We start from the raw sequence: 13777 nt of genomic DNA on the forward strand, positions 1-13777 counted from the left end.
TGGATGTCTGTCCACGCCGTGTATTCACTGAAGGGCCGCACTTCACATTGACCACGTGCGTCGGTAGGAGTTTTAAGTTGTTTTCAGTTTTTGGTTGTAGTGGTATGTAAACTTTGCTTTTACTTACTGTCAGCTTTCTCGTGTCGTAAACTTGCAAAGGAATGCGCAGCACTTGTACTTGCGTCGTCCGGAGGGTTTCTTACACCTACATTGTGATTTCATTACCTTTCTACACAACTTTATCATCAACTGATGCCGGTAGTAGGTAGTAGAGAGTAGTTGGTGTGTGAATAACGTTTCATGTGGGTACGGAAGACAATACTCGCGAAAACGGGTCCCTATAAAGTGAAACAAACTTTAACAGTAGCCAACACAGTATCTGTGGCCAACTGGCACAGCCTCCGTGGCCAACACAGCCTCTGCGGAAGATGTGTAGTGAATCTTCGGAGGCGTCGAAGATTTTAGTCTTTTAGTCTTTGGTAGCGATAGACATCAGACATAAGAGTATAGACAGAGGCCAATAGTATTCGCTGTTAGTGTGTGATTACGACTGTAGAGTGATGTAAAGTCTCCGGAATGCGACGAACACCCACTGTTTGCAGTTACCATGGTATTTACTTGGTTTCCTTGTCACCTGATGTAAACAGTAACCATGATATTGAAGTTGCGTCAGCAGAGGGGGAATCCCGAGGATCATGGAAAGCACCTACGACGTAATTTCCATACAAATGCACCTGTTGGACTCGGCACTAGTCTCACTTTTTAATCTGGGCTTACGCAACGTATGAAGAAGGTCGACATTCCATGAGCGAGTTGGTAGGAACTTAGTCTACATCGTTTTTATGACAAGTCTAGCTGTCAGGAAACCACATTGTATGAGTATGAAAACTTCCCACTACAGTAGTCGTGGAGGCTTTTATTTGTCGTTAACTTGAAAAGGAGTGCACAGCACTACAAAGAACTTACGTACGTTTCCCATCATGACGCGGCCAATAACAACTAAGTTATATTGTGTTACATGTAACTTGACACATGACTTTGTATACTATCATAACCTGAAAACAGTAGCAGCAAGTGATATATTTAGGTACGGAATTAACAAGTCGAGAAAATTTGCTTTGTACGTTACAATTACTTAGTCGTGATCTATAACGTGAACCGTCGCCTCCAGTTACAATCGGCTTTGTTTCCCTAGGTTTACTCTTTAGCAGGAGTGTCATGTAACTATTTGTGTCTCAGTGACTTGAAGAAATGACCGTTCTTGACCAGCAAAATTAGGAACATAGGCTGATGTACTTGATGTGAAAATCTGACAGGGGGCTTTGTAGTACTAGGATCGACAAAGCGTTATTTCAGTATATAGACAATATTTGGGATCCATGTATATTGGGCATCGTCGCTTTTCTAGCTGCCAAACGTATTATTCGTTGGTGTTGATAGCCACCCGGTTGAAGGGCGACGGAGATCTCTTGACGTCTGGGGAAAACACATTCATGCACTATTGACAGTAACCATGCCGTTAAATGCATTTCATTTGCCCTTTCCATTCAACACGTAGGCATTCTTCCGCAATTTGCATGTAACGTTACAGCTTGACGATATGGCGTAACGTTATACGTTAGTAATGCAGCTTGATTGTGAAGAATAGTTCGAATATGCACTGATTTGCTTAAGTTACTAGTGTGTGAGGTTTATGTGTAGTGTGTGTGTGGGGGGGGGGGGTACGGTATCAAGCCTTTGTTCGTACTGTTGACAGTAACCATGGTTAAAGGGAATCCCCTAGGCTTCTGGAAAGCAACTATTTTTAGCACCTTGTTTTCCCCACCTCAGCCCTACCCCCGCCAATTGGTTAGTATTTTGAGAATAACCGCATTTTGCTTTCAAAGTGCATGTCGTTTTTCCAACAAGTTTTAAATAGTAGTCAGAAAACTACATCATAGATTCACACTTCAATAGTGTTAGCAGATTTTGTGTGTCATTTTTTATAAGTTGTACAGACATGCGCAGTAGCAAGAACGTGCGCCGTCACACAGGATGAACAATAACACCTACTCGTTTCAAGTTAGAAATTTTAATTTGATTGTAGATACCATTTATAAAGGTATCTACATATAGAAACGGCATGTGTTTGGTTGTGACAAAGGGGACTTGAACACTCATCGTAACACCATGAAAGCGTGTACTTTTACACTTCTACAAAGTGATTTTCATGGTGGCTGTAATTTGATAATTTTCAATGGTGTTATCACTGAAAAAGGTGGTTTATATACACAACCAAAACGTTTTCTCACCTGCATACGTTTTCATTTTCTTGCTTGAACACGAAGTGACTTACTTTTGTAATTGTTTTTTTATTACCAGACTAGTGTAAAATGATGACAACCACGTTTATAAACATCTTCCTGGTGAACTTAGTGCAACTGATCGCAGTGCAGCATGTGTCTGCTACTGACGGACTCACCATACGAGAGGGTAAGACCTGTGATTTTATTGACATAGCTCAGTTGTAACGAAGTTAGTCCTGATAATGATTTACAAAATTGTGTATGAGGATTGTGGAGCGTTTTGGGTTTGTTCGTGGTTTATTTTTGCCTTTCTTTCTCACTTTAATTTTCATCCTATAGCAGAACTGTCAATGAAATTCAAGCATCATATTTACTACTTTTTTGGTAGGCAACGGAACTGTCGTGTTGTCGGTGACAGCAAAACCTGGCGTGTTACAATGGAACAGCTACACGGAAGACGCCGTGTATACCTGCGAGGCAAGCGTAGTGGGTTCTGTCAATGTGTGGCTCCTAGATGTGGGCTGGTCACCGCCTGAAGGTCTGCAGAGGTTCGACTACGGCATCCGTTGGGAAGAGACAAATTCCACCAAGTAGGAAATTCTAATTCAAGATATCGATATTTCAGTTAGATTCACCTGTAATATTTTTGCTTTTTGTAAGCATATAGTTCTGTCTCCTTATGAGGTGTTTGTACAGATTGGAATATGATTATCTTCACTTTGGTCCTTTTCCTGTGTTCAGATGAATAAGGAAGCGAATCCATTAAAACAGAAATGTTAAGGTACAACTTCACCACATAAAATAAATTTATAGATATTTATAAATGTTAATGAATAGTAATAAGTGTTTCAAAATGTTGTAAAAATGTTTGTAATTATCTATAAATGTAAAAATTACTTTTAAATGTTTATACATATTCATAAATGTTTATAAATATTCATTAATGTTTATTCATAAATGTTTATGAATTTTCATAAATATTCATAAATATTTCTAAATGTTTATAAATATCTATAGATGTTTATAAATATTCATAGATGTTTATATAGATTCATAAATGTTAATAAACATTCATAAATGTTAATAAATATACATAAATGTTTACAAATATTCATAAATGTTTATATTTATAAATAATGATTTAAAAATGTTGATGAATGTTTATCAATATTCACGAATGTTCACGAATTTTCATGAAAGTTCATGAATGTTCATGAATGTTCATGACTGTTCATGACTGTTCATGAATTTTCATGAATGTTCATGAATGTTCATGAATGTTCATGAATGTTCATGAATATTCATGAATGTTCATGAATGCTCAGTGTTCAAGAAAGTTCATGAATATTTATGATTGTTCATGAATGTTCATGAATTTTCATGAATTTTCGTGAATTTTCATGAATGTTCAGAAGCGAATAAGAAGCGAATCCATTAAAACAGGATGTAGTATTATTCAATTCTGATCTTTTGCATTTATCTTATAAATGTTGAGGTACAACTTCACCACAAAGACGGAGAAGTTAAGGATAGGAAAATGTTCGTCTTTTGTCAGTCCCTTTTTATGTGGCAACGTGGTACAATCTTTTATGTGCAAGTCTAGATACAATTACACAAACTTTGCACACAAATCTTTGCACACTGTATTTCAACGTTGAATTGATAGAAGTATATTTGTAATGATTTAGTTGGCAAGGGCAAGAACTTACCATGACGAGCACCTTGAGACTGAGGAATGCAGTACCGGAGGATGCTGGCACCTACAACTGTTCTGTCACGTATCAACCAAATATCGTCTCGTCATCATATCACGTGTGGACAGCAACTCGGCTGGAGGTTAATGAAGACCCGCCTGCTAAAGGGGAAATGCTGCTACCTGTATATCTGGGTGAGTCATTATTAGGAGATGAATAACATTTTGGTTTGAGGGTATTAATTCCACCTTATCTAAGTCAACAATTCCAAAGCTAGCTTGTCATCGTTTTTAGAATCATTTGTGCCGTTGCAATGTTTTCTGTTTTGTTTCAGTTCTTTAGTATATAACGTTTCGCCATTCTTCGTCCGTCATCATGCTTTTCAATAACTTTAAACTTTTACCATCACTGTTTTTTAGTAATTCTTATATGCAGAAAATTCAAGGTCATACTCGTAATTACTGAGTTAAATCACAAATCTTACAAATTGATATCCCACAATTGCAATTATTGCTGCTGATCAGGTTCAAAGAAGATCGGCAACATTGAGCCTTAAAAAATCTAAAACAACACAATATATCATTCCATAACAATATCGGGTCTGACCGTTCGAACCTTTTCCTTCCATCATATTGACAGGTCAAAAGTTGCATGTAACCTCGAGCTCACGAATGGCTCAACTCCCCCGACGTCTTGTCAGCAAACTGTGCTCCTTTTGTATTTCAGGGCTGACCGTGGCTTTAGGGAGTACTGCGACTATGATCAACCTACTAGTATGTTGTTTGATATGTAAGATGAAGGATGCATCACGTGTACACGACCGAAGTGAGCCTGGCAAAAGACGGAAGAGGTCTGGTGCCTCTGTGAAGGTGCTGTATACGCATGCCTCTTTGCCTTCTCGATGCACGCGTAATCTGATAAATATCCTGAGTATGCACTCAGATATAATGTCAAATTGTATTGCAGACAATATATAGAGAAATGCTATTCTAACTTTGCTATCTTATTGAAGCCCTTTGTGCTTCCACGCCAGTACCAACGTTGCATTGCGTCAAAGTTAACCCTATACTTGCCGGATGTAAATTCTGCAGCCATACTATATCAAAGGTCAAAAGGATATGTATCTGACATTCACATTATTCTCTTTGGCCTTACAGCGAAACAACTCAGTCAGTCCTGCTGGCAGCATCAATTCTCCTCAGCACCCTTCATGGCAACCATTGCCACAGCTCAATGCTGTACCATCCATAAGCATCATTGAAGCACAAGAAAGTCAATTCAATGCGATAGAGCAACATCTTCAGCAGCTAGACGATATATCAGAGGAACACGAAGAGGTTTTTGTCAGACCCAAGGGAACCAATGGAAGAGAAGTACAAGGGGATCCTGTCCAGAGAACCGAGGTAACAACAACATATATGCATGAACCAGAGAAACTGAACACAGTACGGCCTGTTGGAGATGCACTGAGTGAACGGCTAGATGTTGATGACCAGAGGGCATGTAGTGGCGGTTCACAAAGATCCACCAATTCGTCTGGATACGGCAGCATGCCTTCCACCCCACGGACAAGACCAGCCATTCCACGGTCTGACAAAAATATGGCGTCCACCACCATCAACGACCTATCCGCGAAGAACTTACATTCCACTCAAGTAAAGCAAAATACCTGGGTGAATCCAAACGTCGAAATGGGAGATGACCAACACCAATTGCAAAGCAATGCCCAGAACGAAACAACGACAAGTATGCCACATGATCATGACGACAACACAACAGACGAAGACCGTCAGGGAGACCTGGAGCTCTTCAACAAATTGTCCTTGGATCGAGACAACTTTCTAAGGGAAGAAAACATATTCTTGCGTCTCCAACTGCAGACAAATTTCAGTTCCACCAACTTTGCATCTGGTGTCTTCGATCAAATCGGTGGACACCTGTCTCTGCCATATCACGACATCAACCTGTTCATCCCGCCAGGAGCCATTGAAGCCGGGCAGCTCAAGACCATCCACATCTTCGTCCCTCCCAGCATGAACCGCGGGAAACCCACTCCCATCGTGCACTGCGGGCCAACCGGCACGACGTTTGCTGATCACGTGGTCTTGTCCTTTCCGGTGGACCCGAAGTACGACAAGATAGTTCCCAAGTTCACCAACACTGAAGTAGGATCAGAAGAGGAGTGGCAGCCTCTGCTTGAAGACAACGACGCAGCCTCCATCGTCCAAAACGGCAGATGCACCCTCTTCCTGTCTCACTTCACCGGGTTTGGAGCAGAGGCGACTGAGGAAGAGACGTCTTCAGGCACCACGGTTAGTACAGATGGCAAGAAGATCATCCGAGTGGGAGCGTTCGCTTCCAAACACACATCTGACGATGGCCTCTACCAGTTGCGAATCAGGATCTATGACACAAATCTGGGATGGATCAGACGACACAGACGCCTCTTGCACCATCCGGCTTCAAAATGTCAATCCACAGGCAACAATGACTAGTGTCTGGTCAACAGTGTCTGTGTGGCAAGAGGAGGGACATGGGCAAACTGTTACCTTAAAGCCGACGGACACAATAGAGGTAAATCGTTGTACCGTAGTCTCTCTTCGTTTTCGTCACACTTTTCTTTAATAACTAATGTTTTCAGCCCTTTGATACTCTTTCCTCAGGTTCTAGATATTTTGAACTATAGCTTTCTGTATAGCAACCTCCTCCAGCAGACATGAAGCCATTGTTGCCGAGCGATTCAAGCCTGCTGGAGGAGGGGGTCTGTAGAGTTTTGTTTGGTTATCATGTATTATTGACTTCTATAAGTACGTTGATCTCTGTGATAGGAAGGAGCTTTGCAATAACATTTTCCCCACTTCTTAATCAGACGCCCATGAGAAGTGACACGCCCAGAGGCTCCCTGTCACCGACGCAGGCATTCCTGCACCGTGAGCTGGAGGATACGCCGCGCCCGTCTAACCGCCCCCTCCCCATCCTGCCTCTGGAGATCCGTCATGAGATCTGTGTCAAACTCGACGTGGAAAATCCACAAGGCAATGATTGGAGGAGGATGGCCGAGAAGATGGGTTTCAACACAGACCAAAGGAGATGGCTAGACGAGCGTTTTAAAAGGTAGGTAGATACACCTACATGATTACGATTGACGAACCCTATTTGCTTTTTACTTTCGGGCTTTTTTATTTGTCATGTTTTTTCCCTCTATAACCCACATATTATAAGGACAAAAACATGACAAAGTAGAAAGCCCGACGAAAACGCCTAAAAATACGTCAAAAAACTGCCGGACCCACTCCTCTGCTTGGAGAGTAATATCAAATGTTTGAGTGTTTATTCAAAAAAATTGTAACTCAATAGTGATCCCTATAGAGACCTTTACGAATCTAGGAACAACACTCAAGCCTATTATAAAACATACATTTAGCAACTCAAGCATCCCTCCTCAAGTGGCGCAAGAAAAAGAAAAATGTGTAAGGTAAAATAAAGGTTACAACTTTGTAAAGACATAATGAACATTACTAGATAGATCATGGATATGATCCTTTACGTTTCCAGCCCAACAAAGAAGCTTTTGGACGACTGGGAAACGCGGAACGTCTCCGGAGGTATCGTGGCCTTACACTGGCTGTGCGATCTTTACGATGAAATAAAGCGCCCTGATGTCAAGGAACTGATCGAGAAACTGCTGTCGTCGGGCAGGCAGAGGGACAGCGGGTACGGAAACAGCGAATCACAGTCAACGTCGTGTGAAGCCACACCAAACGGTAGCCAGGCTACCCTGAATCAGAGCGTAGCGTCTGAGTCTGGTTTTGAAACAACTAACGCAGATGTGGCCATCAACAACATGCCGGTGACGGACATTTAGAATGGAAGCCAGTGGTGATACTTTGTGTCAGATGGATCTCTCTGTCAAGTTGAAGTGAATGGACCATTATGTGTACGGTCCAGATTTGAAGTACTCTTCATGTCTTACTTAAGCTATGTTCTGAACAGCCTCAGTCTTCAATAGACACAAGTTTATTCCATTTCGTGTACGTAAATGATAATCATATATTGATGAGCATGTTCTTATACATATTGTATGCGTGAACTATTTGGAAAGAGAGTGGTTGAACAATTTAGTCCAATAAATGTCCACATTTTGACATTTGATCAAGGACATTGTAAGATTTACAATCATCGGAAAAATCATTTATGAAGTGACAGTCTTTTATGGTTATTTGTGTGACTATGTAGAAAAATAATGAAAGATTGAATATTATATCATACCTACACGTAATGGGATATGAAGGCAATTCTAACTGTTTTAGCTTTTACCGCGGTACAATAGTACAACAGTGCATTGTAGATTTGCAAATGCCTTGTTTCAATATGGAGTGCTGTGTTCTGACCAATCAATTGTTGTGCTGTTTCTGTGTATATTGTATGTTTGCCACCCTTCACTTTGATAAACAGTGTGCTTTCAGGATGGTTAAACATGCAGCTGATGTATACTTTATGGATACATTTGCTAAAGCAGACATCATGTGTGATGTTCTTATGACAAAGGTGTCATGTCTTAAGAAACAGACTGATGATTCATCTTTACTATCAAAGTTAACTTGGTCCCTCCCCCAATCTTCTCTATAACATGTCTTTAAGACAAGCAAAATAACTCAGCGTACACCTCAGCACATCAGTCTACGAAAATAGCTTTATTCTATTCTAATACTAAGATCATATGTTGGTGCTGTAATCATTTATTGGTGCTGTCCTTTACACTAAATGGCATTCACACTATTCGCGATTTAGTGCAAAGGACAGCACCAATAAATGGAATGGTAACACCAGTGACCAAGTACTATGATGTGAATGGCATTCAGGAGTGATACGTTTAAGCTACTTAAAGAATCCTACATTTCGCTGCGCCGTGATACCTTAACCTTGCGACGTCATACACCTGAGAGTCTGAGACACATTGTGATAGAAAACAATTCAGATTGACCCTTTCCACATTGCCAGGACACAGCTTGTTGAAAACGTTTTAGCCCTGCTGTAACTATAATCTGTATCAAACGGCTTCGGACAATAAGGTTATAGCAATCGTCACAGCATATTATCTTTTGTGTTTCCTAGGAAGCCCGTTCATCGAGGCACATTTTTGGTCGCTCGGCAAATACTTCCTGCGCGTTAACGGTAATGCAGTCGTCGCCTGATTATCAATACAGTGCGCCTCCATATGAAATATCATGCTCACCCATCCAATACTTCTCGACTGATATTGTTCGCAAACAAAACACACATACAAGCTGAAGCACAAAAAGAGGACAAACTTAACCTTCTTGGAGGTTATGATAAAAACTACAGTCTTGTTTCGAATTGTTTATTTACGAATGTATTTCTTTACAAAAGATGTGACCTGTGTACAATGGGTTGTATCTGGCATAAATTCCAAGTACTAACGACCTAGTGCTACTTGTCACGTTGGCAAATAAGAACTAAATCAAATCTTTAAAAGATATCAAGTACACAGAGCCAACATGAAGTTAATAGACATTTGCTCTCTAGCCTCGTGTACATATATTACGCTCTCACTCTAGGACAATGTGGCCACGCTTGTACTGGAGTATTAGCGAAATACATGAAAGATAGAGGCTTAAAGAGAACAAAAGACCTATTTACTTCCATGGAAAGTTAAGGACACAACGCAAGAACAAATCGATTTAATTGCTGAAGGCCAACTCCTATACATGTACTGAAATAGCATATCATACCATTCACAACAAACGTTGATTACAACTAAATCACTGATGCTGTCAGAACAAATTACTTGTCTCTGATTTACAACTGCTAGCTTTCAATTTGGTACCTGTGTAAAGTACAAATGTATTTGAAGTATCTTATTTCAAACAGAACACCTTAAGCTACATGTAGTGTCCACTGATGTGACAATCACAGTACATTACCCTTAGGCTAGCACTTAAAGTCTACCACCTAAATACCCTGTGATATTTGATATCAAGTTGGCAATCAAAGAATACTAATATACGGAGCTCGTGAATTTCAGTGGTAAAAGACCTTTGCTCTCAAAGCCATGTATTCACGTATTTTGCCTCCATCCTAGGACAATGTGGCCACTATTGTACTAGGATGGAGGCGAAATACACGAAATATAAAGGCTATGTGAAAGCAAAAGACTTTTAGACATTGCTTATATCGATGGACACAACATTAGGAAAATCATTTTATTGTCAGTCACTCATGTGAATAGCAAGATACACTTGGAAAAAAGTTTGCTGAGTACGAACTTAGATGCCACCAGAACAAGGCTGTACAAAGCAATACATTTCATGCCAACAGAACATGACCGTACAAAAAGCAAGACAATCGTCTTTCTACCATCCAGAACTACCAAGTTTACATGTGTATTATTTGCATCGAGTGTCGGAAGTGAATGGAGGAAAAACAACCTTTCTAAACTTGTATTTCGCCGGAAACTGAGACAAACTGTATTTGACTCGGGAAGAAGAGTCTACACAAAACGCATATACATGCAGGTAAGATTACGTTCTAAAAAAAACTGTATGCTTGGGAAGCATCCGATAGTTTCCGTCATTCATTTCTACAAACTATCGATATCGTATTTGATTAACACTACGAATGTGCAAAACCAATTTCAGATGAAAAGACTTTTGCTCTCAAAGCACATGTATTCGCGTAATCTGCCTGTACGTAAGTACAAAAGAGGCGAACAGTCCAGAATTAATAAATGTTGGTATCGTCAGTGTATCAGTGGAGGTAGCATGAAGCCTCTGTACTTTAAATCCCATGGAAATTTATGTTGCTGCATTTAGAAGGCTTAGACGTATGTTCGGGGTGAAAATGATCTGTAAATGGTGCTAGACGTTTTTGTGCTGCTAAGGGCCCGTGTTAGACATTACTGTGCTGAGTGTTAGATACCAATGTGCTGACTAGTGATATTGCAATTGTTAATGCGTGCATGAGCGTGTGTGTGTATTGGTACGTGTTAGTCGTGTCCGAACGCCAGCCTAAACCTTCAGCAGCGAAATTTCCGCAGGACTTCAAGAACAAAAGAATCCAAACTACTTCGACACCAATTGCACTGGCAATATCGACACTCACTAAATCCTAAACTGTTCAACCGCCCTTGTACAAAAACAGAAGCAAAATACACGAAACATAAATGGCTTAAAGCGAGAACAAAAGACTTTCGCTTGACTTCCCCGGGTCTTCTGAAGGCGTGCACACGAGCACCGCGCCGACGATGGAGCATGGCATTCTCTGGGCTTGATGACGGCAACGGGCTCCAGTAACACGTGCATGTCGGGTGCCGGTCTATGGATCCTCAGGCTGCTGCGAGATGTCTCCGTCCCAGTATTGTCACTACAATAAAGTCAAATCACAGGCAATAAGAACGAGATAGCCAGACTAACGACTTCTTGCTTCCGGTTGTAATGTCAAACTTGTCAAAAAGAATGGTCAGGGTCAGGTTCGGGTACGTTGGGTAGGATCTACTCTACTTACAGTGGGGATCGATGTTGCCCATCCAAAGACCATGCCGTTTTGCGTAATGCCTTCGGGCCGTAGTTAGATTGGGTCTGCGTGCATTAGGACCAGGGTGCGCGCTGCAACAAAACAAAATGATTGGTCATTGTCCCACGGCAAGTGAAAATATGGCATTCAATTGCAACAGGACATGAGCGCCACGGACGTCGCTATATTACTCTAACATTGAGGTTAACAAAACAACTAGTGGCGGCCTAGGGGAACGGACGTTATCGGAAAACAGATCGTAGGATAACAGTAAAACAATGTTATATATATTAATACAACCCAGGAAATTTCGAGTGGTTTATGAATAGGAAGCAGAACTCTGCGAAACCAAGCCAATTCAATGATCGACTCTCGAGCTGGCCACGTGGCAGTCTCACCTTTGGAACACAGCGGGTCTCCTGGTAGATGAGCCAAAAAACAAATTAAGACTGTCCTAAAGCAAAGAACATGGCTCTTACCTCTCACGGGACACAGGCAGTCCAGCTCCTCCACGATGAGTTAGGAGAATCTCTTGAGGGCTCCTCGGCAGGCCAGAAGGGGCGGGCTTGGTGCGCTGATGCCCCGCAGGTTTTCGAGGACGTTATGGTGACGCTTGGCAACTGTCCCTGGCCCAGCACCTTGGCTTAAGCTTCCTTCCTGGGTCCAGACATGTCGGCTTATACTTGTTCGTCTCGGGAGAAGAGATGGTACTGTCTTCACGGTGATGAATTGACCAATCTCGGGGAAGCACGCGGACCCGCGAAATAGATCCTAGGAGAAAAGTAAAACATGATTACTACACCGTAGTAGGTTTTCCGTGTTTCATAAGAATAGAAACCACTAGAACTGCGAAACCAAATACGTTTGAATGTTCTGAAGCAGGTAGCATGATCAATTTTCGACCCAGCCACGTGTCGGGCTCACCTCTAGAACACAGGCGCGGACATAAGTTTCTCTTGAGGGCTCCTCGGTTAACCAGCGCTGATGCCGAGGATGTTGTCGTGGACGTAACGGTAAGGCTTGGCATCTCTCTGCGGAGCCCCTTGTCTTTCCGGCCGCGTAGAGACATTTCTGCTTACGGTGCGCTTTCCATGAGAAGAAACGGATACCGTCTTTCCTAGTTGATGATTCGACGGTAAGTGAGGAGGCAGTTGTTTGTCAAGTCGGATAAAGGTCTGTCCATAACAGGTGCAGAATATCGTCTCCTAATGATTTCTGGCCTGCGATTGGTCCATGGAGAGAATCCTGGTCTGCCATTGGTCTCAAAAATGCACTTCCGCGATTGGTCATCCTTGCTGATTGTATCATAACTTAAAATCAGTCTTCGATTGGTCCATGGAGAGAATTCTGGTCTGCTATTGGTTATCTCTTCTGATTAGATTGATACCTGCCAGTTTTGATTGGTGATGAAAAAGATCCAAAACGAGGGCCTACATGGGAAATTTACGTCAACGTTTTCGCTAAATTTGGGGAGTTAATTACATGTACTTGTTTTCCGAATGAAAGTTAACAGTAATACAAGGGTTATTTATTAACATGGATAGTGATTGATATTAACATGCTTCTGTATCACCCCCTACAAATTTGATCATACACCATGCCGTTTGGAAGTTATGAAGGGGGGGGGGGGCAGCCTAAATAGGGTTACAAATCATTTGGTGGTACAGGACTAGTATATGTGTCTCGTGTGCTGATATATGTTATAACTGGTCATGAAAAAATTTGAGTCTGTATGTTGATATTGTATGGGCCACAAAGGTTTCATATTGCAGCGTCGTCAGTTGAAAGTGATGATGAAATGGTACAGTCAATATGTATGAATAGAATAAATCTTTATTCCAAATCATACACATTTTGAAATACATAGAAAATGGGGTGGGTTCGGCTGGTTTTTGACATGTTTTGGGGTGTTTTGGTCGGGCTTTCTACTTGTATTTTGTCCCCTTTTCGTTATGACGCCAACATGCTTTGGACAAAAATGCCCACATGAGCTCGTCAAAAACAGCTCAGCGAGAAGTGCAGTGCTCCATTTGTTTAGATGACCTACTTTTCAAGGACATGACCTACTTTTTGGACTTGACCTTTGTTCCCACAACCGCTACTTACCTACCAAAAATCATGAAGATCCGTCAAGGTTTCCGTCACTTTTTTGCCTACATGCAAACACACAAAAATGCAAAGTCTGCTGCAGTACTGTTGGAAAACGCAAGGTAAACCATTTTTGAACATGACCTTCCTTTGCACAACTGCTACACACCTACCAAA

At 41.4% G+C, this 13777-nt stretch overlaps 2 protein-coding genes and 1 long non-coding RNA gene across 4 annotated transcripts; 2 read left to right on the top strand and 1 right to left on the bottom strand.

Annotated features, from left to right (window-relative positions):
• Window positions 1–6953, top strand: LOC136447553 (uncharacterized). 2 transcript variants are annotated; one of them, XM_066446547.1, is made up of 7 exons: window positions 1–63; window positions 2362–2472; window positions 2674–2875; window positions 3974–4173; window positions 4706–4848; window positions 5137–6553; window positions 6849–6953. In XM_066446547.1, exons 2-6 carry the CDS (start codon window positions 2373–2375, stop codon window positions 6472–6474), a joined length of 1983 nt encoding a protein of 660 aa, XP_066302644.1. In that variant the 5' UTR covers window positions 1–63; window positions 2362–2372; the 3' UTR covers window positions 6475–6553; window positions 6849–6953. The 2 variants fall into 2 exon arrangements, with proteins under 2 accessions (XP_066302644.1, XP_066302645.1); XM_066446548.1 differs by having other exon boundaries at window positions 5–55.
• On the top strand, window positions 6855–8813 carry LOC136447556 (myeloid differentiation primary response protein MyD88-B-like). The gene is made up of 2 exons (XM_066446553.1): window positions 6855–7093; window positions 7535–8813. The coding sequence occupies exons 1-2, from the start codon at window positions 6855–6857 to the stop codon at window positions 7842–7844; spliced, it is 549 nt and encodes a 182-aa protein (XP_066302650.1). The 3' UTR covers window positions 7845–8813.
• Window positions 8814–9666: 853 nt separating this feature from the next.
• LOC136447558 (uncharacterized) lies at window positions 9667–12681 on the bottom strand. Its single transcript, XR_010757754.1, has 4 exons — window positions 12437–12681; window positions 11992–12283; window positions 11504–11604; window positions 9667–11362 (listed from the first exon to the last, which is right to left on the bottom strand). It is a non-coding gene; the product is annotated as an uncharacterized lncRNA (long non-coding RNA).
• Between the last annotated feature and the right edge of the window lie 1096 nt (window positions 12682–13777).

The sequence above is a fragment of the Branchiostoma lanceolatum genome, chromosome 13, assembly GCF_035083965.1.
Source record: "Branchiostoma lanceolatum isolate klBraLanc5 chromosome 13, klBraLanc5.hap2, whole genome shotgun sequence".
In the NCBI taxonomy this organism is placed as follows: Eukaryota; Metazoa; Chordata; class Leptocardii; order Amphioxiformes; family Branchiostomatidae; genus Branchiostoma; species Branchiostoma lanceolatum.